The sequence below is a fragment of the Chlamydotis macqueenii genome, chromosome 2, assembly GCF_036417535.1.
Source record: "Chlamydotis macqueenii isolate bChlMac1 chromosome 2, bChlMac1.mat, whole genome shotgun sequence".
Lineage (NCBI taxonomy): Eukaryota > Metazoa > Chordata > Aves > Otidiformes > Otididae > Chlamydotis > Chlamydotis macqueenii.
Window position 1 is genome coordinate 31,472,538 of NC_141557.1, and position 25,877 is coordinate 31,498,414.

At 40.0% G+C, this 25,877-nt stretch overlaps 1 protein-coding gene across 1 annotated transcript in view; it reads left to right on the forward strand.

The window, feature by feature from the left end:
- Nucleotides 1-1,802: 1,802 nt before the first annotated feature.
- Nucleotides 1,803-25,877, forward strand: part of AHR (aryl hydrocarbon receptor) — a 66,945-nt gene continuing 42,870 nt past the window's right edge. The window contains exons 1-2 of the mRNA XM_086742448.1: nt 1,803-2,217; nt 10,018-10,205. Coding sequence (XP_086598574.1) covers nt 2,162-2,217; nt 10,018-10,205 — 244 coding nt within the window. The 5' untranslated portion in view covers nt 1,803-2,161. The remainder of the gene's footprint in view (nt 2,218-10,017; nt 10,206-25,877) is intronic.

The following is a 25,877-nucleotide window of genomic DNA, read 5'->3' on the forward strand; positions in this document are numbered from 1 at the left end:
GCACACTTGTGTTAACAGAGGAAGAAAGCAGTGAGCAGGGAGAGGCTAGGGTTGAGAAGAGTACTGAAAGGGACTGGGAAGTTTAGGCTGGAAGAAAGTGTGCTTGGACAGATGGATGGGTTTGGAGAGAAAAAAAAAGGGTTAATTTTCAATTTCAGCCCTAGAATCAGAAGAAGAAAGGGGCTGGAGAAGAGAAGGAAGTAAGATGTGGTGTACAGTATCACCCATCTATTTTCCAGGATGCTGGTAAGATCTTGAGAAGAGAGAGTGAAGAGGAAAGGGACTGAGGAGAGACAGAAGGTAGTGAATAGTTGATGTCCTCTGCAACGGTGTTTGGCCAGGAATGTGGCAGGAATGTGACTGCAAGGCACTGACCTTGTAAGACGTGGGGTTCTTTTACTGCATTTTTTTCAAAAATTTTGTTTGCTGAAGACATATTTTTCAAAACACCGTTCGATCAACGCCTGGCGTACTAGCAAGCACACTAGCATCGTTAAGGTTTAGTCAAATTAATTTTATCTCCGTATTGTGGCCTCAACGTACTTTGCATCTGGGATAGCTTCCCAGGCAATTAAACCCGAGCAATTAAGCTGGTAAACAAGCGCGCGTTGTGCTGCCTAATCCCAGCTGCCAGCGTCCGCCAGGGAGGCCCGGGAGGCGGGAGGGCCCCGTCCAGCGGGGCGGCAGCGGCTGCCGGTACCGGTGCCGGCCCCATCCCGCCGGTTGGCGGGGGTGGGGGGTGTGCTTTGCCGAATGGCAGGTTTCTGCCGTACGGTAACACCTGGGGCACAGCAAATCCCCTTCCGAGCAGTGCGGAGGAGAAACGCTTTGCGTAACCGGTGCTCCCGGGAAGGGGGAGAGCTGCCAGCCGCCGGTGCGAGGCCGAGAGCCCGGGCGGCTGCTGCGGGCAGGCGGGCGGGCAGACAGACACCAGCACCACGGACACGGGCGGGCCGGACTGCAGGGACTCGGAACGGCGGCGGGGCTCTTTTTGCACGGTTTTATTTGGCAGCACCTCTTACTTTTTTTTTTTTTTTTTTTTTTTTTTTTTTGCGATGCTGCCCCTTTCCTTGTGTTTAGCTTAAAACGCCGGTATAATAACCGGGGGATTTGTCCCCTAATGAGCTGTGAGCCACGTCCTCCTCCAGTAAGCCCCGTCTGCCCTCTCGGCGCTTAGCGAGCGGCAGCCTCGCCCCCGCGACTTTCTGTCCCTCCCCAGGTATCCTTGTCCTCGGAGGAGCCTGCTGCCCCTCCACGTCTCCCCCCGGGGCTCGCTCCTACCCCTGTTTTTGGCGGTCGCGTGTTATTACTGAACGCTGTGATATCCCCCCCCCCAACCCCCCGGTTATTGTTATCAGGGCGCTCGAAGCTGACCTTCCCTCTCACTTGCCGCGGCAGTCCCCCACGCACACCCCTCCCGGCCTCCCCAGGCTTGAGGGATTTTCCCCCTCCGACCCCAGCCTCACACCGCAGCCCTTCCGCCGCCCTCCCCCCGGGGCCACAGCCCCCTGCTGCCGCGCCCACCCGCCTGCCCTCTCCTCGCCTGACCTTCCCAACATGGCGGCGCGCCCGCCCCCGCCTCCCTCCGCCCCGCCGCCGCGAGGGGCCTCTTCGGCGAGGCGGGAGGCGGTGGCTGTCAGCCGGGCGGGGCGGGACCCGGCCGGGGGAGCGGGCGCGGGGCTGGGCCGGGCGGGGCGGTGCGGCCCGGCGCACTCTGACAGGCGCTCGGCAGGCAGGCGGCGGGCCGCGCACCCTCTCGCCGACCGCAGAGGGAGCCGGCCGGGAGATAGTGTCGCCTCGGCGGGGGAGACGCAGGGCGAGCGGCGCCGGAGAGCCCCGGCTGCCCCCACACCTGTGCCCTCCGGGGGCGGTGAGTGGGTGTAGCCGCCGCCGCTGCTGATCACCTGGGATCCCCGCCCTGTAGCGCCTCCGCCTCCCGTCCTCGCCCGCCCGGGGAAGGCGCCGTCGCTGAGAGCGACCGCGCTCCGGGCGGCCGCGGGCAGCAGGGCCGGGGCCCGCGGGTGAGGCGAGGCAAGAGCTGCGGCGCTGGTGGGGGCTTGTCCCCTCCTCGCAGCCGGGGCGAGGTGGGCAGGAGGGCGGCGGCGGCGGCGGCCCCCGGTTCGGAGGAACCTGCGGCGCGGGGCGCTGGAGCCGCGGCAGGATGAACCCCAATGTCACCTACGCCAGTCGCAAGCGGCGGAAACCTGTGCAGAAAATGTAAGGGGCCCCGCGGGGCGGGAGGGCAGGGAGAAGGGCAGGGAGCGAGGGACCGGCTTCCCGGCGGATCGCCGAGCTGCCGCGCACCGTGGAGGCCCGGCGGGGGCGGCGCGGTGCGGTGGTGCCTGGGGGTGCCGGCGAGAGTTTTATCAGGTTTAGTTTTTTTTTTTTTTATTTATTTTTTATTTCTTTTTTTTTTTTAGTAAAAAAGGGAGTGTCGTGGTGGTGGAAGGAGGGAGCGGTGCCGGCGGCGCGGCGCAGCTGGCTGACCTACATTGGGAGGCGGCTGAGGTGACGGCTCCCGAGCGGCGGCCGCGCTCGCCCCACCGGAGCGGGTGTCGCGGGTGGGTGCCGCTCAGGCCCCCGCGCCGTGGCTGCCGCGCTCCCTCCGGCGCGCAGGGCGCACCGCACCGCGGCCGCCGAGCGCTCAGGTGTCTCCGCAGGGAGCGCGGAGTGGGAGCCGGGAAAGGCTCGGGCGATTCCCACCGTTGAGGGCTATTTTTAGCAGCTCTTGGAGGGCTGAACCAGCTTTAACCCTCCGGTGTTACATTAAATGTTTTTATTTGTTCAGCTCCAAACCCAAGTGCTGTAGACCGGTCGGAAGAAGAAAAAAAAAAAAATCTGGCCGTATGGTTGCTTTTGGTTTTTAATTTATCTTTTTGAAACTCTGGAGACAGATTAGTACCTGAGTAATTTCATATTATGCACCTGCTGTAGGTTTGACTCCTTGGCTTTGCGTGCTCCACTGAAAGGCTGGTCTCATGAGAGTCGATTCTCAGGTTGGAAGAGATGCTTAACTTGCAGTTTCAACTGAAAGTCCAGAATCAGGTCATAAAAAGTAGCAAAGCTAAGCCACTGAGTTGCAAGAAAAATAAGCTAACCGTGACGCAAAGCTCAAAAAAAAAAAAAAATCCCCATGTATTTCTGCGGAGTACTTCTGTAGATGTACAGTAACTGCCACCACCACAGAAGCACTAAAGGAGAGGATGACAAATATTTAATGAAATTCTATTGTGAATGATATGTTTTTAGATTTATAGCAGGCAACTGTCTTGAGGGCAGGGGAAATTAGCTTGAGTGGTTGTTTCTTTATGGATGGAATTGTTAGAATGAATGTGTGTACATAGCTGGATTTTCACCCTACAAATTCATACAGAAAGTCTAAAAATGTGGGGTTTTTTTAAAAAGTTCCCTTGTTAGAGGATGGATTCTTTATGAAAATAAAATGAAATGACCATTCATTTCCAAACAAAAATGTAGAGGTACTGAGTTAAGTTAATACTGTAGATTGGGATTTCAAGAATGAAATGAGTGGGTTTTTTTTTTTTTTGTGAAGAAATAAAAATGTCTTGCTGATATTTGTAGACTATTAGTTGCTGAAGACAAATTCTAAGTTCTGATTGTGAAAGGGCAAGGTATTGTGCCTTACTGGCGAGATTGCTTAGTGTCTGGTTTAGGATTAAATTCTGGTTAGTCTCAGTTAGAGGATGTGAAACTTTTTCTCTTCTATGTTATTGTAGTGTCTACGTAAGAAATCCTTTTCCATGTATCTCCTTTTTATGTAAGTTGGCCGAGCTTCTCTGATTAGTTGAACTTGAAGCTTTTTTTTTTTTACTAATTGAAATAATTTATCTATTGAGGGACTTCATCCTATAGAACCAAAGGGAGAAGTAAGTGTATCTTATTAAAACAAAAATACTCATGTTAAAGTAGTTTGCCCACTCATAAATAGAAATGGAGACTGATTATTAACCCACCTTGCTTGGGTTACTAGAAGTTATTTTAATGCAATATTCATGTGTCTTTCATGTGTCACATATTTGTTTCTCTTCTCGTAATGGCTATTCTCTTTAGTTGTTTTTTCTATTAGATCAACCTTACAGAACATTGCTCGTGGGTTAGAGGGCTCCTATTTCTCACATAACTAATTACAGACCATACCTTTAGGCCAAAAAAAAAAAAACGTGAGAGAAGCAATAAGCTGTTGTAACTGATTAGAGGAGGGAGGGAAGATGTACTTGCTGCTGGTTAATAAAGATTTTAAACTTTATGAGCAGTTTCACTGTTGTGTTTTCTTGTCTTATGGTTTGGCACTACCGTGATTTTAATCCATTTGAACTTGGTATTTCCTCTGACCAGTAGGATTCACAGCTTTTAAAATTAAAAAAGAATGGAAGAGGTGATGATACATTGCTGAGACTAGTATCTTTTACAGAAGAGATTGTTTCTGTAGCTGGTGCTTCTCATGTTTTATTTGTCATATATGTAACTTTGAATGGAGCATGATAATTGGTAACCTGTGTCAATAGGCAGCTAGTTCATAGAAATGGAAGAAGCTATTCATATAATTGCACAGTTGCCATGGAAAAAAAAAATGAAGGAGAAGAAATACTTCTTGCTTCTGGTGCAAATAACTCATTAAAGCCATGGTGGTAACTCAAAACCAGTTTAGGAAACTTCCCCCTGCAACTCCCCATTTTTGTTATGTGCCATGTATAGGACTGAATTTGAGAGGGAATCTCAGGCTGTTGCCTGACAGCTGAGAGTGCCGAATGTTGAAATGTGTACTTTTTCTTTTTTTTTATTCCTTTTTTTTTTTTTTTTTTTTTTTTTTTTTGATTCAGTAAGGAGTTACAATATCAGAGCTGAAAAAGAAAAACAGTCATGGGGGAACTTAATAGGCAACTGTTCCTGCAGTTAATCTTGTTATCTTGTCATCTGCATTAAAAAAAAAAAAAAAGTCCTATTGCATGTAATATGCTGCAGAAATCACTTTCTTCAAACCTGGGAGCCCTTGAGTTTCCTCTCCGTTCGGTGGTTGAACCCTGCGGGTCCCCCTGGTGGTAGCGCCTCTGTGGGGTGCTCGCTCCCCACTGAGACCTGGGGAGCAATGGGTGGCCCCTGCTTTTTCTTTTTTAAGTCTTGAATTCCTTTTCTTTAGTGATTATTAACTGAACTGCTGAATTAATATACTAGTATTGTAGCAGGAAGGAGAAAACGCAAATTTTATTGAAGTGGGGGTAAAGGATATTCCATAAATGTAGCTCCACCTTGTAGTTTTTATGTTTTTCTGCCTACTAGCTTTAATTTGCATTGTTTTTCTTGTTTTTTTCAGTGTTTGGATAGGAATTGTTTTGCATAACTGGATAAATGTAATAGACAAGGAACGAGGAGGGGAGGTCTAAATGTTTCGTACTACGCAGGTGCGAAAGGAGTAATGGCATGTTTCTTTAGCAGACTAAGTAAGAAATTATGATATAGTTTTGTTCTATGTTAGCTTAAATGTATTTATCTTATTACGTACTCTAGAGAAAAATGTTTGACTGGTTGATCCTTAATTATGAGTAGACATAATAATTTCAGAAAGCAGTGCAGAGTTACAGAGATTTTTTTTTTTTAAATGAAACTGTTTATGTATTCTTTTAAGGCAAACAAACAAGAAGTGCCAGAACAAGCTTTTATAGTGGAAGTCTGTCAGAAAAGAAAAATAATCATTGAAAGATTCCTTTGTGTAAAGCAGTATCTGCTACAAACAGCACTTTGCACTTCTTATTTGAAACGGAGACAATAAAACTGTTACGTAGAATAAACATGTTGTATACAAAGAACAACTTTGCCAGTTTTGGGGTATCTGTATGTTACATGTAGACTGCTACTTAAAATTCAGTGTTTCTTTAAGGTTTGTTGGGTTTTTTTTCGTCAGTGCTTCTTGCAAAAAGTATACTTTTTAGAAAGAGAATCTGCAGCAAATGGAGATAGACAAATGTGGATAACATGGTCAGTAGATAGGATACTCTTTTGTTTTCTCTTCCCAAGTAGCCTTGGCTTGTCGTCTTAAACAACAATGAAATATGTTAAAACTGGGTGTGAAATTGCCATTATAGGTTCGTGTTTCTGGCTGTCTGCTGGAGTCCTTCATGCACCAAAACAACCTGAGCAAACTAAACCTCTGTTTACTACCAGAGGACAAACAGTTGCTCAGCATCAAACAAATAGCACGCTGCTGATTGAGATTTTTTTTTTTTTTTTTTTTTTTTTTTTTTTTTTTGGTAAAACAACTTTATCCCTTCAGTGGCCTAAATCTTTGCTGGTTCCGTTGCCTGCTTGAAGGAGCTACTGGAAAGGGTATCTTGCCTCTTCAAGATAGGTTAGCAACAACTTTTGATCCAAGAGGTCGATAGTCTATGTCATACCTGTTGCTTCCAAAGAAATTGTCAGCTGGATTTTCAGTAATCGTAAATTCAGTGTGGGAAATAAAAGAGTAAATGCTTAGAAGTATTTTTCAATTGTAAAGCAAATAGAGACTTTTGGAGGATGTCACCTATTGTTATACTTGCTTAGTGGTAACTGATGCATTTCATATACCTGATCTACATTGAATTAAGTAATATACGTAAGAATAATGTATGTTATTGCATGGACTATTAAATATGAGATAAAAAAATATACATAGCTGAAAAGATTAAACCCATTAGCTAGACAACATGTTTGTTCTTCCTTATGTCCTTCTTTTCTAAGCAATAAAAGAGTTCTGATGAACTTCTAATTAGTTTTTTTTAACAGAATTTGTTTTTTAACATTACTGTATCTTTAGTGCTCTTTTTGCATAGTTTTTGTTGTCGTATTACAAACAAAATAAATTTGTGCTTTATTTTAGTTTCCGTAATTGCTTCAATTTCCCTTTAGAAATACAAATTAGTATGTAAATATAAAACTTATTTTGGCCTTTTGATAATAATTAAGACTCGGGTACGTGTGGACTTTCCTTTTAATAATTTAGTGATGTTTAGTGTCTGTGAAGGCACACATGGCAAGCATGTGTAATGAAAACTTCTGATTAAGTAGTCTGTAGCAGACCTGTGAAAATAGTAGCTAGCTAATGTTATGATGGCAAATCCTTTAGAATTGTTAAAACAAGAATTAAGAGTGCTTCTTTATTTTGCAGCTGCTGGATGATAAGGATTGTAGCTCAGTTCAGAGGCACTGAGTGTATAGAGACCTCTGGCCTTTGATTAGGGAATTCGAATTTCCTGGGAAAGATAAAAGATCAAGAACTGAAAGATCAGCTTAAAATCCATTCTCTCCTTTAGTATTTTTTATTTTTTTTATTTTTTTTTTTTAATAAAACACGTATATGGATTTAATCTTGACATAGCACATAATTTTCCTTGAAGATAATTTTCTGCAACGCAGCTAGGGCTGTCTTTAGCATCAAGGGTTTACGTAAGTGGATGGAAAATGACTTAGCTTGCAGCTTATGCCCCTGGCATTTCTGCCCTTATTCCCTTTGTCACTGAAGGATCCATTTTTATATAACGGGTTTTAGTTGGGTGACAAAAGGGAAAATCAATGTTTGATTTGGAGGGAGAGAACATGCAAATTGCTGCAAATACTGATAACTTAATATCCAGAAATGTTGTGTGCTACATTTAGAAAACTGTTATGCTTTGAACTAGTTAGAAGTAAGAAACAGAAATAATTACAAAGTAAAGAAAAAAACAATTAGATCTAACTACAACTTGACAGGATAACTGCCCTGTTGCATATAGTTTCAACTGACTTGTCAAATTGTTTATAGAAGTTTAAAGCAAAGAGGAAGACAGTTGTGAAAATAGAAAAGTCTGGTATTTGGTGCTAATTTATTTGGAAATGATTTCGTGTTGTAAACAGTTTTCATGGGCACTGGCACTTCTCGGAAACAGACCTGTTTGATTTGGTAGCAGTGAGCTGTTCACTGATTGTTATACAACTGTTATCAGCCTAAAGTTTGGGATTTTTTATTCTCTCTCTACCTTTATGGCAGTTTAATACACACACAAAAAAAAAAAACTTATGAAGTAACTTTTACTGTTACTGGTAATGTTTGGTGGTTTTTAAATATAACCCTAACAAAATAAAGTTAAATTGTGTTAATCATATAGCTTGTACAGGTGAATATTATGCCAGAGTAAGACAATGTTAAGAAAGCTTTTCTGAATTATTTTAATATTCACTTGTGGATATGGTGAGCTGCAGGTCTTGAAGTTAGAGCTTGTGACTGAAGCACAGCTCTAACCAAATATTTTGTTTGTCATCCATTGCAGTCGATGATGAACTGATTGTTTTGTTTTTGTTTTTGTTTTTTTTTCAAGAGAGAGAATTTTCATATTTATTGATTCATCTGTTTTCCCCAATTTTTCTAATGTTTTTGGTATAAAGCTCCACTAGAACAGTGTCCTAAACAGTCTTTACCCTGCAGCAAGCTTAACTTTATCCGTCTGTGGAGTAAATATTTGCTGCTGATATATTACATTTCTGTGTGTTAACAACACTTTGTATTATGGCATTTTCAAGTTTCCAGGCTCCACATGAGGAGCATCCCTTCTTTCATGTGTGGAAGTGCAGCCGTAGTGCTAGGGAACCGGCAGCCAGCCTTAAGTGCAAGTTTTTGACAAGCGACACTTTAATAAACAATGCCTGTTAAAGGAAGGGCTTGAATTTAAACTAACAAGAAATGTATTTGAAAAATAAACTAAAAACAAGCTAAAAATAGGAATGTTCACTCTATCACTGCTTATTTGCCTGGAAATACCAGATAAAATTGTTTTTCAGTATGGTTTACTTTAAAAAAATAACTATTGGAGCTTTTGCAGTTTCTCATCGTGAAATTGATATAAGGATGAAGCTTGGAAGCAGAGTAGATGAAATACTGAAGAAATTAGCTGCTAAAAGTCTTTTATGCTCAGTATTCTCATGAGTGATGTGTTGCAGGACCAACATTCTTATGAGAGCAGCACAAATTGATAACTGCTGCAGATCTTGGGTAGAACTGCAGTACTGGAAAAGTGAGAATGAATCACTCTTTAATTAGAAAACTGTTTAATAAATATCCTAAGATCTACTATGGCTTGTGCAGATAAATTATTTGGTTTCAGTATTGGCTTGTAATGACTAATTATAATTCTAATAAGTAGAGTTTGAACCTGTTCCTAGACTTCTGCGTACATGGAAAGGTGTGACTATCCAGGTATCTGGAACTGGAGCTCAGGGTGGATATTAATGGACAAGAGCAATTTTACAAAAACTTAATTATGTAATTCATAATGGAAAGCTTTTTAAATTGTGTTTTGTAAGGTACAAAGGCATGCCTTCATCATGCTGTACTCGAAATGCCTTCAGCTGAGAGGTGACTTACAGGATGAGCTCAGTAGTGTTTGCCTGCGGATTAAGCTGCATCTCTTGCTTCCTTCTGCAGTTTTGGATGCCTGGTTGTCTAGCAAGCTACTGAAACTTTTGTTGTATTCAATCGACACTAGTCTGTTCCTAACATTTGTTCCTAACAAAAATTAAGGACACCTGTGAAAAATCATAATTGGAGTGAAAAAGTGTACTGTCAAATGCATTTGTACACAAATATTAGTAAAAGTTACTGAATTATTTGTAATACCAACATTTGGAAGAATTCAAGTAACATAAGTGACATTTGAGTGAAAGTGTAGGAAGCTTTTTATAAAAAATGCTGAATCTCAAAGGTTGCAAATATTCATTATATATTCCAATAGCCATTGTAGCTCTAACTGCTTCATTTATCGGTGTGTGTGTTGGAGAGGGGGTTAAATCATCTTAGGGTTTTTTTTTTTGGTGTTTTTTTTGTTTGTTGTTTTTTTTTTTTCCTCCCAATGGGAAACAGAGGTCACTTGGGAAAAACATTTCCTTGTTAAAGTTTAAAAGACAACTTGTAAGGTTGGGTTTGGCAAATATTTACCTTCATTTTGGGAAATAACTTACATTTACATTGTGTTTGGTTTTTTTTTGCCACAGAGTAAAGCCATCCCCAGCTGAAGGGGTCAAGTCCAATCCATCCAAGAGACACAGAGACCGCTTGAATGCAGAGCTGGACCGCTTGGCTAGCCTTCTGCCTTTCCCTCAAGATGTTATCGCCAAATTGGATAAGCTGTCTGTGCTCAGGCTTAGCGTCAGTTATCTGAGAGCCAAAAGCTTTTTTGATGGTAAGAGTTGGGAATCTCTTTGGTTTTGGACCACTTGTAAAATTCTGTTCATACTGTATGTTGATTTCAGCTGTTTAAGTATTTAAAACTGCGAATTTGTCTGTATTATAATGGAACATCCAGTTGCATGGGTATATACAATGTAACTGTATAAAGTAAACTTTCCAGTTTCTTGAAAACCAAATGTAACTACTTATTTTGCACTTAAATCACCAGTCTTTCAAAGCTTTTCATTTGGAAGTGATATTGCTCTTAATGACTCTTCCAGTCCTTTTCCTTAGCCTCTCAAAGACACTGAAGAGATTTCTTTTTCCCCTTCTGAAAATTGCCTTCATAAAACCACTGCTGTTCAAAACATGTCATATGAGTTCTCATCAGCTGTATGTTTTGCTTAATGATGTATGACTTTGTTTTGATTTAAAGTAATTGCTAGTGCCCCTTCCTATAGTTTATTGCAAAGCTGCCTTGTAAAGAAATAGAAGCAAAGTCTTTCTTGTGTTGAAGACCTTGTTAATGCAAGGCATGAGGCATTAAGATGACAGCTGAAGTTCTCCAATAGTGCCTGGAGTTGCATTTGTGCCTCCAGTTGTGCCTGTGTCTCCAGGTTTTCCCTGGCCCTAGCCCTGGCAAGGGCAATACAGCAGCGGTCGGAGGAGTGATCAGGCCAGAAGCACGTGTTCTCTTGCACCATCTCGTAGCTGGCCAAGGAGTCCCACCACTCTCCCTCACTACCCAAGTTGTTCTGTAGGGTGAAACATGATGGCTGGCTTCATGCCAGTTTCTTCAAAGACAGAAATAGTCTGGTTTTTTCATTGCTGGACTAAAGCAGGGAGGTTGTATTTACGTAATTGTCCTTTTTTTTTTTTTTTTTTTTTAATCAGTCAGTGAAGTTTAACAATATTATACTGAAGATGGAATTGTATTGATCACCTGTAGCTAAGGCATCTTGCAATGGTGTTGATATTAAATTGCAAGTTGTTGGGTTTTTTAAACTAAGGGGTTTTTTTTGACATTAAAATAACCTCTGTTCTCATCAGTTTAAGATTTAGTGTTTCAGCCTCTTGATAGTGACTCCACACCATGGATGAAAGGACTGAAGAAACTTCCTAAGAGCGTTCCACTTTTTCCTGCAGGAATACAAAACATTTAATTTATTGTGTCTAGTGGCTTCAATTTAGTAATGCTTATAAATTTATATCCTCTGTTTTATTGCTTGAAAAATATATGCAAGTGTCTTGATTTTGGTGATTGTTCAGGACAATTCTTAGTATGTGTCCTGGTTCTGGCCAGGATAGAGTTAATATTTACCTGAGCTGGGTGGAGAACTGAAGCTGGTAGCCCCTATGGCTGGGATAGTTAACTAATTAGCTAACAGCTGGGGTTAATTTACCCAAATTAGCCAAAGGGCTATTCCATCCCATCTGACATCATGCTCAGTATATAAGTGAGGAGGGTGCTGAAGGGAGGCCCTCCTAGTTGGAAGAGACTGGATGTGGAGATCTGTTGTGAGCTATTATACTGTATTTGTGTTCCATCACTCTATTGTTTTCTTCTGTCATTACTGTTAAATTTACTTTTTGTTCAATCTCAACCCGCATGTTTGGTTTTTTTTTTCCTGGTTTTCTTTTGTTTGTCAAATCTCCTCCTATTCTCTCGGAGAGTGGGGGGAGTGAGAGAGAGACTGCGTAGTCTGGTCCCTGTTGGGGCTGAACTACGACAGTATGGAATCTACTCAAGGCTAGAGTTGGTCAAATATTTCTAGCAGTGGTTTTTTCAAATGAAAGTATTTGCTCCTGTGAAATGAAAGTTCTTTTGGCACATCAGTTTCATCAAAGTCTTTGTAAGATTTTATTTGTGAGACAGTTGACTGCTGTAAAACAAATGATTTGGCTTGTCTGTGCTCTCTTGGTGAATTAAAGAGGAAGTTCTGGTATCAATGAAACTTTTTTTTCTGAAAAATTATGTATTCTGTAACAAATACAAAATTGCAAGTTTTTTGCCTTACTTGGGATGGAGTGATAATAGAAAAATCTCAATTTCTCATGCAATGGAAGTGCTTGATTTTTGTTTCCCTTCCCCTCTCCTCCAACAACTTGCACTTGAAGGTCTTGGGATAAAGGGATAGGCTATGATTTCTGTACAGGAAAAAAAATCATGGCTTCAGCTGTAAAGATCCAGCCAGAATCACTTCACAGCAAGATTTACATCAGTTACTTGTTTCTAATTTGGACAAAAAGGTAGCTTTCAGCCATTTAAAGTGGTGATGAATTAGATGTGCATTAGTGGTAGAGAAGTGATGTTTGCATTTCAGGTTGCAATTTAACTACTGTAGGTCCAGAATTTAAGCAACCTTAACCTGTGTTTTCAGCTCGGTAGCATACTATTAGGCTGGTATCTACATCAGACGAACAAGTGCAAGGTCCTGCATGTGGGCTGTGGCTATCCCAGGCATAAATACAGGCTGGGAGGAGAATGGATTGAGAGGCCTTGAGGAGAAGGACTTGGGAGTAATGATGGACGAGAAGCTCAACATGAACCGCTATGTGTCCTTGCAGCCCAGAAGGCCAACCGCATCCTGGGCTGCATCAAGAGGAATGTGGCAAGGAATTCAAGGGAGGTGATAATCTGCTCTCATCAGACCCCACCTGGAGTACTGCATCCAGCTCTGGAGCACCCAACATAAGAAGGACATGGACCAGTTGGAGAGAGTCCTGAGAAGGGTAATGAAGATAAGAGGGCTGGACCACCTCTCCTTTGAGGACAAGCTGAGAGAGTTGCGGCTGTTCAGCCTGGAGAAGAGGAGGCTGCGGGGGACTTATACCAGTCTTGTAGTACCTAAAGGGGGCCTACAAGAAAGATGGGGAGAGACTGTTCAGTAAGACCTGTTGTGACAGGACTAGGGGTAATGGTTTCAAAATAGAGGGAGATAGATTTAGATTAGATATTAGGAAAATTTTTTTTACGATGAGAGTGGTAGAACACTGGAACAGGTTGCCCAGAGAGGTGGTGGATGCCCCATCCCTTCAAAGGTCATCTAGTCCAACACTCCTGCAAGAAGCAGGGACATCTCCAGCTAGATCAGGTTGCTCAGAGCCCTATCCAACCTGGCCTTGAATGTTTCCAGGGATGGGGACCCTTTCCAACATATCCACGTCCTTCTTGTGTTGGGAGCTCCAGAGCTGGACACAGTACTCCAGATGGGGTCTGACGAGAGCGGAGTAGAGGGGCAGAATCGTCTCCCTCAGTCTGTTGGCCATGCCTCTCTTGATGCAGCCCAGGATACAGTTGGCTTTCTGGGCTGCAGGCGTACATTGCCGACTTGTGTTGAGCTTCTCATCTACCAACATCCTCAAGTCCTTCTCAGGGCTGCTCTTAATCCATTCTCCACCCAGCCTGTATTTGGGCTTGGGAAGTAGACATGAAGTCTATTTCAGTTGAAACTTATGCTCCAAATGAGAAATTAGTGCTTTGAAGTACAGAATTAACAAAAATACCTTGAAAACCCCTAGATTAGAGTTTAACTACCTGTCTATGCAGTGCTTCTCTCAGCATTGCTTTTTTTAAGGAACGTTTTGCCCAGTTAAATACATGCGGAAAGGCCTGTAGAATAAATCTGACAAATGCAAGAGTGAGCGCTGATTATCACCTTGAGTGCCTCGACTGAGCCAACAAGTCCACTTTATTAATGCAGCACACTGAAGTAAAGGGAAACTCTAAATGAATAACAGGATGCAAATGGGGGGTGTGTAAATTCCTGCGGAAAGTAAAATATAAACGCGTAATCATATGATCTTGCTTGAAAGGAAACCCAAGTTTTTGCTGTAACAATAGATATTTTTTCAAAGAAAACACTTGCATTTTTCCAAGTTTAAATAATCTAGAGTGAATGTCTGTTTTCTGAAGGCGGAAGTTGGGGGGGAGAGGAGGAGGGAAACTGTTTTGTAAAAGACATCTCAAGAAGTTAGATCAATTTGAATAAATGTAACTTGCTTAGATATCTGCAAGGTTTTTTTTTGTTGTTACTTTAACAGCTAAGTGTGTGTGTATATATATATATATAAGAAAAAACAAAACCCAAACCAAACAAAAAAGCTTTTCCCCCTGCCCTCAGGCATTAAGATGGTACAGAATTGTCTCCAGAGCTAAAGACAGATGAGTCTTCCATAGTGTTAACTGAAATGTGTAGACTTCTGCATACGTACCGTATTTCAGGTTGTAGGAAATAGGTGTACTTTTTTTTTCCTCTTCCACAACCTCAGAACATCTCACTTTCTTCTGTTGGTGATTGTATTCTGTTAAGTAGTTGCTTTTGATTGTTGCAGTTTATTAGTGAAGTTATTGTGCTGCTAAGTGATCCTTCTGTATCCCTGCTCTTTAGATGTCCTAGTTCCATGTGGTCAGGTTAGTCTCAAGTCCACGTGGTGTCAGAAAGCTTTCTGTATCCCTGTGTCAAGCACTCTTATGTGTATGAGTTTGACCTTGTAGTCAAGAAGGGAATTTCAGTAATAGCTTAAAATACTGGTGTCGCAAGTCTGTTTCTTTATAAAGTCAAAGTTCTTGGGTGGTGAGTCAAGGCTAAGAAGTGATTTAAAGTAGTGTTGCTTTTCAGCTGTGCGGTGCTACCTGCCTGTACTGAAGTGGATTAGCGGTCCTCAAAGTCAAGCAGGTTAGCTTAAATCACTCCTGGGGTATTTATTTTGTGTGTGTAAGATACTTTCTTAAAGAGGCTTAAGGCAAGCTTTTTATTTTTAAGAGACTAGGATAAATTAGGCAGGTGTCTGCTGACAGCTAGCAAAGAAAGACTTTATACGTTGTCCTGGTATTGTTTCACTCCGTTTTGATGCTAAGTGCCCATCCATGCGTGCATTCAGCGGTGAAAAATGTAAAGTGGAATATGGGACAACAGCTCTTTGTGTGGGTGCAGGTTAGTGTGAGTTCAGCATCTGGAGCACAACTGGACGATCATTTAGGCATAGCCTGTGTTACCCATGCGTACTAAAGGAAAAAGCCCTTTTGCCTCTAGCTTTGGTCCTTATATGATGAATCTATAATCATTTATATACTTTACTGTGGTAAGAACTATAATGAGTCTTCTCAGGGTTTTGGTGAAGGGGTTAGATTAAAGGGATAAAAGTAATGTTCATATGATTGATCACTTTATTAATGTTAGGGGCATGATTTTTCTTCTTAAAGGTATCCTGAGAATTAAGGAGGGGTTTGTAGAATCTAAAATGAAGTAGCTGTGCTATCTGTGTGTATTGATACCTTAGAAACAAAATTTAACATGTTGCTTATTAATTATCCTTTCATCCATTTCACTACAAATTCTTGTGGTTTAAAGTATATTTTTTTTTCCCTCTTGCTTATTGGACAGTATTCTGCAATTACAGCAGAAAGTTTCTGCTCAAAATTAGTTTAGAATTGGTTTCTTATGCTGTATGCAAGTGATTCTGGCAAGCACAGCAATAACAAAATAATTAAGTATTTTTTCCAGTAAGTTTGCATTGCCTAATTTTACTTTGTAATATAATTAACACACATTCCTTGGCATAACAGCTTAAATTTGCAATGCACCCATTGTCATCACATTACTTTACATCAAAGAAAAAAAAAAATATATATATATTTTTTTTTTTCCTGTGAAACTCGCTGTTCTATCATACTGTGTATTGGAGAGAATGGACTGCATGTGGTTCCTGCTCTGGAGAGTATAGCATAAGATATAGAGATGGGAAAGGCAAAGTGGGAGACAATGTATTTATTCTCTCACACTGAGAAGGGCTGCGACACACCTACAGTCTAGCGGATCTAGATAGCCTTTCTGCCAAGTGTTAGGTGGTGGTCTGAAACAGAAACCTGCAAGTACAGAAGAACTGATTAAAACTCAACCCATTAAGGTCAGGATAATACAGCCGATCTGGCCTGACTTGCTTTTATTTCAGACTATTACTATATTTACCTGCCTTGTTTGTGCAATGCAGCTTTCCTCATGAAAGGAGTGTGAAATTGTGACTTCCCTTCCACGTTACCTCTTTCCCTGCTCCTCTGACTGGGTACACAGCTGAAGCCCTCTGGGGCAGAGCAGTGGAGCCAGGCTGCACTTACTGCTTTCAAGGGTTTATGTTGATGCCATATAGGAATTTACTCTTCCCAGCAGCTTCTGGTGGGCATGACTACTCTTATTTGATATGTGACTCTGTCTTCAGCCATTTCTGTACTCCCACGGTAGAAAAAACTCCATAGTTTAAGAGAGTTTGTTTGGATGGTGTTCTACAAAACCCACCATTTTGATGCGAAGACATTAAATGGAGAATCCACCACATCTTTTGGTGATTCTTCTAGCAGATATATAATCCCGTTAAAATATTATTCAGATTTAAATTTCCTTTGTTTCCAGCCTTGGAAGTTTTGTTCTCTGTCTAATTAGCTTTTCTGAATTCAGTATTTCTCCCATGCATATGAATTCATTTTCACATTTTTGAATAAGCTGCTTTGAATCTTATCTGAGAGTTGGAGGAAAAAAAAAATAATTGGGAAAAAAAAAACCCCAACAAACAAAACCCCAAACAAACCAACTGTATTTCCTTTTGTCCTGTCTTCTCCCCTGGCTCCAATCCAAAATTATTACAAAATGTGAACCCTGGAATTGTATGGTTATTTCAGTCTCAGACTATCATACCGTTCAAGTTATTTCCTAATCTATACTTGTTCTTCCACACTGCTGTACTCATGTTTTCCCCTCCCTCCCCCCTACCCCCAATCCCCAGAGATTCGTACTGAGCGTTTGTGGCTGTCTGCTACAGGCTAAAATAGCCTGTATTTTACATAACAGAACATAAGTAGGGATTTAGGCTTTGAAGTTCTAAATTCTGATCCTCAAAAATGATGATTAGAGCCATGCAGCTGTGACATCACCTTAAATCTCCAAATATGTATGTTTTCATTGTTACATGCTCATTCTTAGCTTGCTCAGAAACATTTTATTTTTAGGAATGCTGCGTCGCTAGGCACAGCATGCAGAAAGGCAGCCCTATACCTCTGTGCATTGTTAAAATTGACATTGAATATACTCCAAACCAAATATCTAAAAATGGAAAAATTATGTTCATATCACAAAGTAAGGACTTACTGTATCAATATATTTGTAGGATAAAGAGAAGAAACTGGGTACAAATACTGATATTAATGTATTCTTTGGGTTTTCTTTTCCTGTTGCACTGTAGTATTTCAGTGATTCATGTTAATAATTGTTAGAACCTTTTCCTCTTCCTTGCAAAGGGAGTTATCTCTTCTTCTCTGCCCTATATGTATTATTTAATCAAAGGCATATGGAAAGTCAATGTAGGAGCTTGCTATGTTCCACAAAGCTGTTGTACAATTTCTTGAAAACTCTGTCCCAGTGTGCAGAGCATTTGTCTTTTCTTTGTACCCTTGTTAATAAGCAGATGAGTTTTAAGCGTACTGTTCTGGGCTTTGCTCTGGATACCTGTTGCACTGAATAGTCTCTCTTTTGCTAGATCAGGACCTAAAATATAATTTATCCTATGCTAACCGTATAAGTGTGTGTTGGTTTTGTTTAGTGGGGGAATGGGGGGCTATGGTGGCAGCTTCTGCAAGAAGCTGCTAGAAGTTTCCCCTTTGTCCGGTGGGCTTGGCCGGGTCTAGGGAGTGTTCTGGAGTGTTTTTGACATTGTTAGGGTTCGTATGGCATTCAAACCCAGGACAGGTAGTAAGATAAAAAGCCTGGCCTCAGGAAATACCGCTGCTTCTCTGACACTGTGTATTCCAAATCTTGTAGTCTTTGATATTTTTATTACTATATTGTAGCACCTAAAGATATTTGGAGCTTCTTGGTTTTATTATATAAATCACAGTAACTTTTGATTGTCTCTCCAAAGACAGTTTGAGTGGAGAAGTACAATTAGAGGTAGCACCAGGCTCTCAGCATCTGTCTTCCGTGGGCTTCATGATTCATCCATTTGAATTTGTACAAGGATAGTTTGCTTGACTACGACCTTAAAAATATGTCCTGGTAATTGAAGACTTCAGTATGAATACACTTCAAAAATGTGCACAAATAATCTATTAATACTGGAACAGCTTTTAATGCTGTGTGCGCCCTAATGACTCAGCAGTTTTTCTACTGTGCTTGCTTGTTGATAGGAGAAATGCCCTAGCTTTTTCTGTTTGACTTTATCTGTATTCCGATAAGGAAATAAGACTTGCTTGGGTGATTGAGCTCTGTAGATGTTTACGGTTCTAGGCAGTTATAACAGTGTTTATTTTTCCTGAGTAAACAAAAACTTTAGCTCTATTAAAATAGCTTCTGCTCTATACATGCTTTGATAGAGCACTGGCTAGTTAAAGAATGCTTGTTTTGGGAATCATTTTGGAAATCTACGTAGATAACTAGAAGCTAATTCTAGTTACCAGCAGCGTGGCTGTTTGTAATAGATTAATTTATAATTTATTTTTAAGAGAATCTGAAAAAGGTAAAAGAAATAACCAATTTCAAAAGTGTTATTCAGAGTTTTAGATGATTTATTGCTAAATAAATCATCTTTCCCTGGGAAAATCCTCCCGGGACTTCGTGCACCTCAGTGTAGTGATGGACTGTCCAAGCTGGATGTTTTAACAAGGCATTATGTAATGTTGAAACTTACCGTAGTTATTCTAGAAACTTCAATGAAGTAACTCTGTTCTCATTTTTATCGTTTATCTGAAACTGCCTTAAGAAAATGTAGGTTTGCTGTTTGCCAGCTGTGAACATTAAAGTGGGTATACAAATAGGAATTAGTCGCCCTCAGTGATGCATGCTAAACTCTGTTTTTAATTGAACAAAGAGATGCTCATTTTTTTCCACTGAATAATTGCCTCTTGTAATGCAACCCATGTGCCTTTTGAATTGCTCAGTACTGCACACTTTGTGCATGGCATCATATAACATCTAATAAGCTAAAAGACATACATACTTGGCCCCTCAAGACAAATTCTAACTGATTGCATAAAGTAGGAATTTACTGGAGCAAGGCCATGGCTTGGCTGGTCAAATATTCTGACTCTCTCATCGGACTCCATTGTCACATCTTCAGTGGTACAATTCCCGCGGGCCAGGTTGCGATGCTAGCTTTTTTGTTCTGAGTATACAGTTTCAGTAAATTCAATTTTGCTTCTTAGTGTCTACATCAGAGTTACAAAGTGAAGGATGATGTCTTTCCTTTATTGATTTTTTTTTTTTTTTTTGTGTGTGCTACATAAGTATTTTGCATGTTTGGACAAAAAGATAAGGATAGCCCCCAATCTCCTCCTTGATTATACCATTTGTTGTTTGGTATACTTTTATCAGACAATGATAAGAGACATGCCTAGAACAAAGAATCCCAGTCTTTCCTTCTTGTCCTCACAACTGCTCTTAATTTTGCTTTGATACCGTCATGCTCTGTATGGTGCTATAGGTAGTATCTTACCAGAAACCAGGTCGTTGATTTGATCACGTTAAAGGATGTTGAAATGCATTTGGTGTCATACAGCACACTGATACTGAAGGCTTTTGTTAATATACTTTCTTGACCTATTTAATGGGAAGCTTTGTAGATAGGTGGAGCCAAATATCTGTAATTTCGTGTTTTGTAGCGGATCCTACAGAAGGACAGCAACGCAAATATGAATTCCTGGTCACTATATTAATCAGGTGGTATAAATACTAATGAATTATACCTAGTGATATGGAAGGAAAAAAAAAGTTGCCCCTCTTCATGCATCCCATCAGCATTTGAAGGTGGAATGCCAAAGGTTTATGCTGTTGTGCAGGAAAAATTTGAGCCCTGTGGCTGTAAGAGTTTTTGGGAATGTATCAGCCTGTGTCTTTCCAAAGTGTCCCCCTTCTCTCTGCTTGTCTCAAGCTGTATTAGCTGATTGTGGACCCTCTGCTGAAATGCTTGCAATTACTTACCTTCTGTGTTAGGAGCATGAGCTACCCTGAATCCGTCCATGTTTCTTGTAACATGGATGTACTACTCTGAAATGGCTACTGCCTTAGCTAAGTGAAGAAGTTCTGCCTCAGCTTTTACCCTGTGAGAAGACTAGTCTTATTCATCTGCAGACTATGGCCAAATCATGTCTGACAAACCTGACTGCCTTTTATGAAGAATACCTGGTTTTGTCAAAGTGGTGGATATTATTGCCCTTAACAAGGTCTTCAATGTTGACTCTCATTGTTTTTGTATCACCAGGCTGGTGAATTAAGGTCTCTCCAGAGCAACCAGTTCTGTCCCAGGTGATCCATTCCTCTTCTCATCTCTGTAGTACAATTGAGATCTAACTGTGTTGACCACGGTGTCAGCCTGTGAAGTGCAGGGATGACTAGAGGTTTTTGCAAGGGAAAAAGAAGGACTCATCTTTCAGACCGAGGACATGTGTGTGGCTTTAACAGGATGTGTCCACGGGCCTTGAGAGTGAAATAAGCAGGGAATAAGTCCCATATCCTGAGTAGAGAAAAGACAGTCTTGGGCTGGAAAGGAAGCAACCCTCCAAAAGCCCACTTGAGTCTCTTGGCATGCTTCAATCATTGCATAAAGTCTTCTATTAAATTGCTGATAAGTTTTCAGTTGGCATAAAAAGACAACTTCATCACTTTTGGTGGAATATGTGGGTTTTTTTCCCTCGACTTAAATAAGAGAGATTTCTATTAGAAAGTTCTTATTCATTAATACCTTTATATAGCAAGGGTTGAACTTGAATGGTCTTGTAAAGAAACCTTGCAAACCTGCCTTCATACCCTTTTAATGTAATAGCAGCAAAACTCAACATCACATCTTACTAGTAGAATAATTAAACTGTCATGTTTCATACATGGAATGTGATTGACCGTTTCCTTTTTTCAGTCAAAATCATAGAGAAATTCCCCATACAAAAATTCTATGAAGTTGCCATTGAGCCATTAGTTGTGTGAAGCCAAAGTTAAGGCATTGTTTCAGTAAGGGTCAAAAAAAAAAAAAGATATTTAAGTCAATCATTGAGTACTAGGTCCAAGTTTGAGTGAGATGAGGTCCTCATTGAAACTGATAGGTAAGAAAATAACTGTGAATTGTAAAGGGAACTTAAAAATCACTTTAGATTCCTAGACTTTATAATAAAAAATGGCTATTGATGTATAAAACTGAGAGAACAGTTATTTCTATAAGGTTGGGTTTTTTTGGCAAAGAGTTTAACCATTTATTTCAGAATTAGTGATTTAGTTTAAAAAAATCTGACATTAACTGTCATTTTCTACTTGATATTAACTTGTTGTTTTGACAAATTAAAAGCATAACAAATGGATGATGATTTTAAAAAAAATAAACTTTCTTCATTGTTCTAATGTATGAAAAAAATATGTTATAGGAAAATAAAACTCTGATTTAGGAACCAAAGGTTCAAAAAATGAGAAATATGATAGGTAGGTACCTCTGTGCATCTAGGCTTGTCTTCCCATAGATCTCATTCCACAAGGAAATGAATCACTCTCTTTTTTTGACTTTTCATCCCTCATGTCAAAAAATTTAGCAAGCTACTTTTTTTTTTTTTCACCTTTTTGTGGCTAAAGCAGTATCATATTAATAGTTCTGATGGTAAGTTACAGTTTACAAGCATGCACCCCTCACTGACTTTTTTTCTGTAGAAGCAAGGGAGATGTACCCAGACAAGCAATTGAATGGGAAATACCTCAGAAGAAATGAGTGTATCAGGATATGGTTTTGGTGATTCAGCAGGTGGCTGTCGTCTCTGTGAAAGTTATGGAGCAAGAGTTCATCACCTCTAAGTCTTGAAACCACAAGCAGTATATGGTTTGGTGTGTGGTTGTTAAGCTTCAAAGCCCAAGTGAGAGTTGACAAATTTTAACAACTCCATGTTTCCTGAGATTTACTTTTCTGTTTCAAAGTAAATGATAAAAGCAAAAGTAAAGTTAAATTCCCTATGTGTGTTTTAAAAAAAAAAGTAAAATAAAAGCCTGAACTAAAATTCTGGCATCTGGTGACTAGGTACAACAACTGGCTAGCCATAAAAGCACTGCACGCTAATTGCTCTTCTGCTGCATTATAATGATGTCATCTACAATCCTTCCTCAGGGTTGTTTGTTCTCATCTCCATGCTCTACGTTCAGTTGAGGAGAACTACCACTGCTGTACTAGAAGCTCAGAAATTCTGAGACAGCATATAGATACCATTGACCCTCTCAGACAAAGACATAATAGTTTATTCCCGATCCTACACTTCATAGTCCTGTAACCTTCTGCCTACTTCTTGCTCTTAAAAATGGTTGCTTGCCTTTCAACTCCCATATAAATCTCAGTCTGTCTCTCTTTTATGTTCTCGTGATCTGGGAGCCTGATGGGGATATTCTGAGCAAGAAACACACAGGCTTTAAGCGAATGAGCTTTTTATTGGATAGTGTTTATGACAGCTTCTGACTTCTCTTCTTTTTCTCCCCTTCTCTTCTTTTTCTCCCCCTAGCTCAAAAGCAGTGGCTCCTAATGCCTATCACACACGTAAAATAACTTTGAAGTGTCTTGCATAGCACAGTTTGAGAACATCTGCTTTAGGTAGTGCAAGTGTTTGTGTGAACAAAGACTTGAGTCATCTAAATGCAATGACTGAAGTCTCATTTTTGGAGGTAGGCACGTGTTGACTTAGTGTGGTGTTTCTGGAGTGATTAATTAGCATGCTGTGAACTAAGTTTAGCATCACTCAGTCACTTAAGGAAAAAAAAATACACAACCTGGTTGTTGGTTTTTCCTTCTACTTAAGAAAACATAGCAGTGTGTTAAGTACCACTTTGTGGCAATTGAAGATATGTCCCTCATTTAAGGGAGTCTACTGCATAAACACTTAACATTCCACACATTTAATAATGCTATTACTCTTTCTTTAAAAAGCAACATTAAAAAAGGATAGAATATACAAAAAAAAGTTCAGCTGAGTTCAGCTGTCCTACGTAGCAGAGCTTGAGTTGGTTTTGATCTGTGTTGTGAGCAATTCAGTGATGTATAATGTTTTTTCAGATCTTTTAACAAGAGATTTTAAATTTTATTTTATTTATTTTAATCTTTTAGCAGTCTTAAGAGAAACACCAATCCGCTTCAACAAACAGTTTGGGATTTGCTGAGCTGTGTTTTGGGAATGGGTCAAAAGAAAGTATCCTGTGAAATTTGAGAATCTCATATACAGTCTGGTTGAACTTCAAGTTCTTGGGTTATGTGAATGTTTTAAAACAGGTTTTTGTATCTTTATGGTATATATACTAGGCAAATCCAGTAAAAACTTATGTAATCATTCTGTAAAGTGCTTTTAAAACCAGTAAGTGTGTTTCTTCAATGTCATAATTTCAGCCGTGTTTAAGAATGCCATAGCTACTATTAATACTTTTAAAGGAAACGCTGACTCTGCATGGATGTGATATTGTAGGGAAAACAATTCAATTACTCTGCAACTTGCATTTTGCTCTAAGCATGCAGCAGACATTTTTGTGTAAGCCAGTAGGGCTGATGAACACAATCTGCCATGTAACTAACTTGATAAACTGTCCCTCTTCTGATGTCTCCCATAGAGGACTGGAATATTATGGAAGGAACTGAAAATGCAATTCATTCTACAGATGTGGAAAAAAAAACGCCAATTCATTACTTTTGGTCATAATTTTTCTGTAGTCGCCAATACAACTTCACTGTTCAATAGCAGTAAATTTTATAGACGGTAGCAGTTGTGACTTCAGGAGTGGGATTTAGCCAACAGTTTGCAGATTTGTTGGGGTAGGAGGAGAATACAGTAAGAGCTCAGACATTAAACTGCTGATGCTCCTGCTAGTTTAGTGTCTCCAGCACTAAAAATGTTTTTTTTTTTTTCAGACTTATGACATTTCTGGTACCTCAAAAGTCAAGAGATCACTGTCAATATATTTTTGAGGAAAAACTGCTGATATTGTGAGATTTGTATATTTGAGGTGAATTAGGAAAAGTTTAGCAGAAAGCTGTCAACAGGCTTTCCAGTTGCATTTAGTCTGATTTGTATATTTTGAACATGTTTTAAAACCAGCAATTAAATATTTAACTCACTTCAGAATTAAAGAGCAAAATCGACATTTGCTTCTCTCAAACCGTATCAGAAAAGGTTACTAGGCAGTTTTAGTTCATGATAAGTTACGGTGTTTCTCTTACTGTTTTAACATTTTTGCATTAGTGATACAGATTGAGAAAATATTTTTCTAAAAAGAAGTGGCTAATACCTGGACTTTTGAGTACTATGTTGTGCAAGGTGCTTAGCTTCTCAGACAACTTCTACTTGCTTAATTGAAAGTGCTTGCAGTAGTGAGAACAGGCTTAGGAAAAAAAAAAACAAAACCTGATCTTGCTTTGCTGAACAGCCCAAGTAAAGGTTAACTTGTGAACTGGATTGTAAAGAAGAAAAAATATTTGTGAGAGCAAGTCTGTGTGTGCAAGCAGATCACCCTAGACAAAATGGATTTGAGCTGCCTGCTCATAAAAAGGGACTTAGGGTACATTCAGAATCAAAAAGGTGGGGCAAAATTTCAAGAAGTGATGAATGCATGAAATGGATCAGGTGTATTTTTTACCTCTTCAGCAAATACTTTTCCAGTAAAATATAGACTGTAAAAAAATTGAATTGGAGCCAAGACTGGATAAAAAGCAGAGGACACTCCTACAAAATCATTAGGATGCTTGGTCAGAGAACTAAATAAAACAGACACCTGGTAAAAGAGAGAGAAAGCTATAAAATCTCTGTATACAAATGAGAAGTTTAAAAGCATAGTTAGACTAACAAAGAAGAAAATTTTACATTAAGCAACAAGGAAGCCTAGAAAAAGATGGACTGGTGGAATATTATAATTATTATAAACTATATAGGAAAAAAATAATTCAAGCAAAGAGTTGAATTACTAACAATGTGAAAAATGTAATGAGCCTTACACTGCCTCTTCTAAGAGACAAAAGTATTAGAGATACTAATGACAGAAGAGGAAGTACCTGAGCAGACAAACTTTTAAAAATAATATGATATCAGGCTCTACCTGTTATGTCTTTTTATTTTTTTTTTTAATTATTATTATTTAGCAAGCTACAGCAGTGAGAAGACAGCTATATTTCGGACATTTTCAGATTTTCTAACTCAGGGTTTCATGATGGCACTCTCTGCACAGCTATGTGGTTCTTACAGGCATCCTTCTAGGGCTCCATAATCTTTCCCTGGAGGGAACTCCGGTCTCTGTGTAGATGTTTATGGACTTTCTGTCATGACCAGTTTCTCTCCTTTCTGTTCACCTTCTCTGATGGAAGAACCCAGTAGGTGCTATTGGGACTCTTCTTAGCATCAAGAATTTGAACTCCATATTTGAGGGACTTTTTAAAATGCAAATCATACCATTCAATGCTCATAGGATACTTCAGACCTATAGATATATGGAAGGCTCTCTGGCAGGATATGCAGTCGAGATTATCGCTTTCAGTGTTACCACCAAAATATGACACAGGAGGATTTCCTCTCCCTTAATTAGAAACTTAATGCGTAACAGAGGGTGTAGCTCATTTGGCAGCATCTGTGAGATGTCTAGGGAATCAGTCCTGTATTTTAATAGCTTCATATTTCTGTTGAGACTTCGTCATTACAATCAGTTGGAAC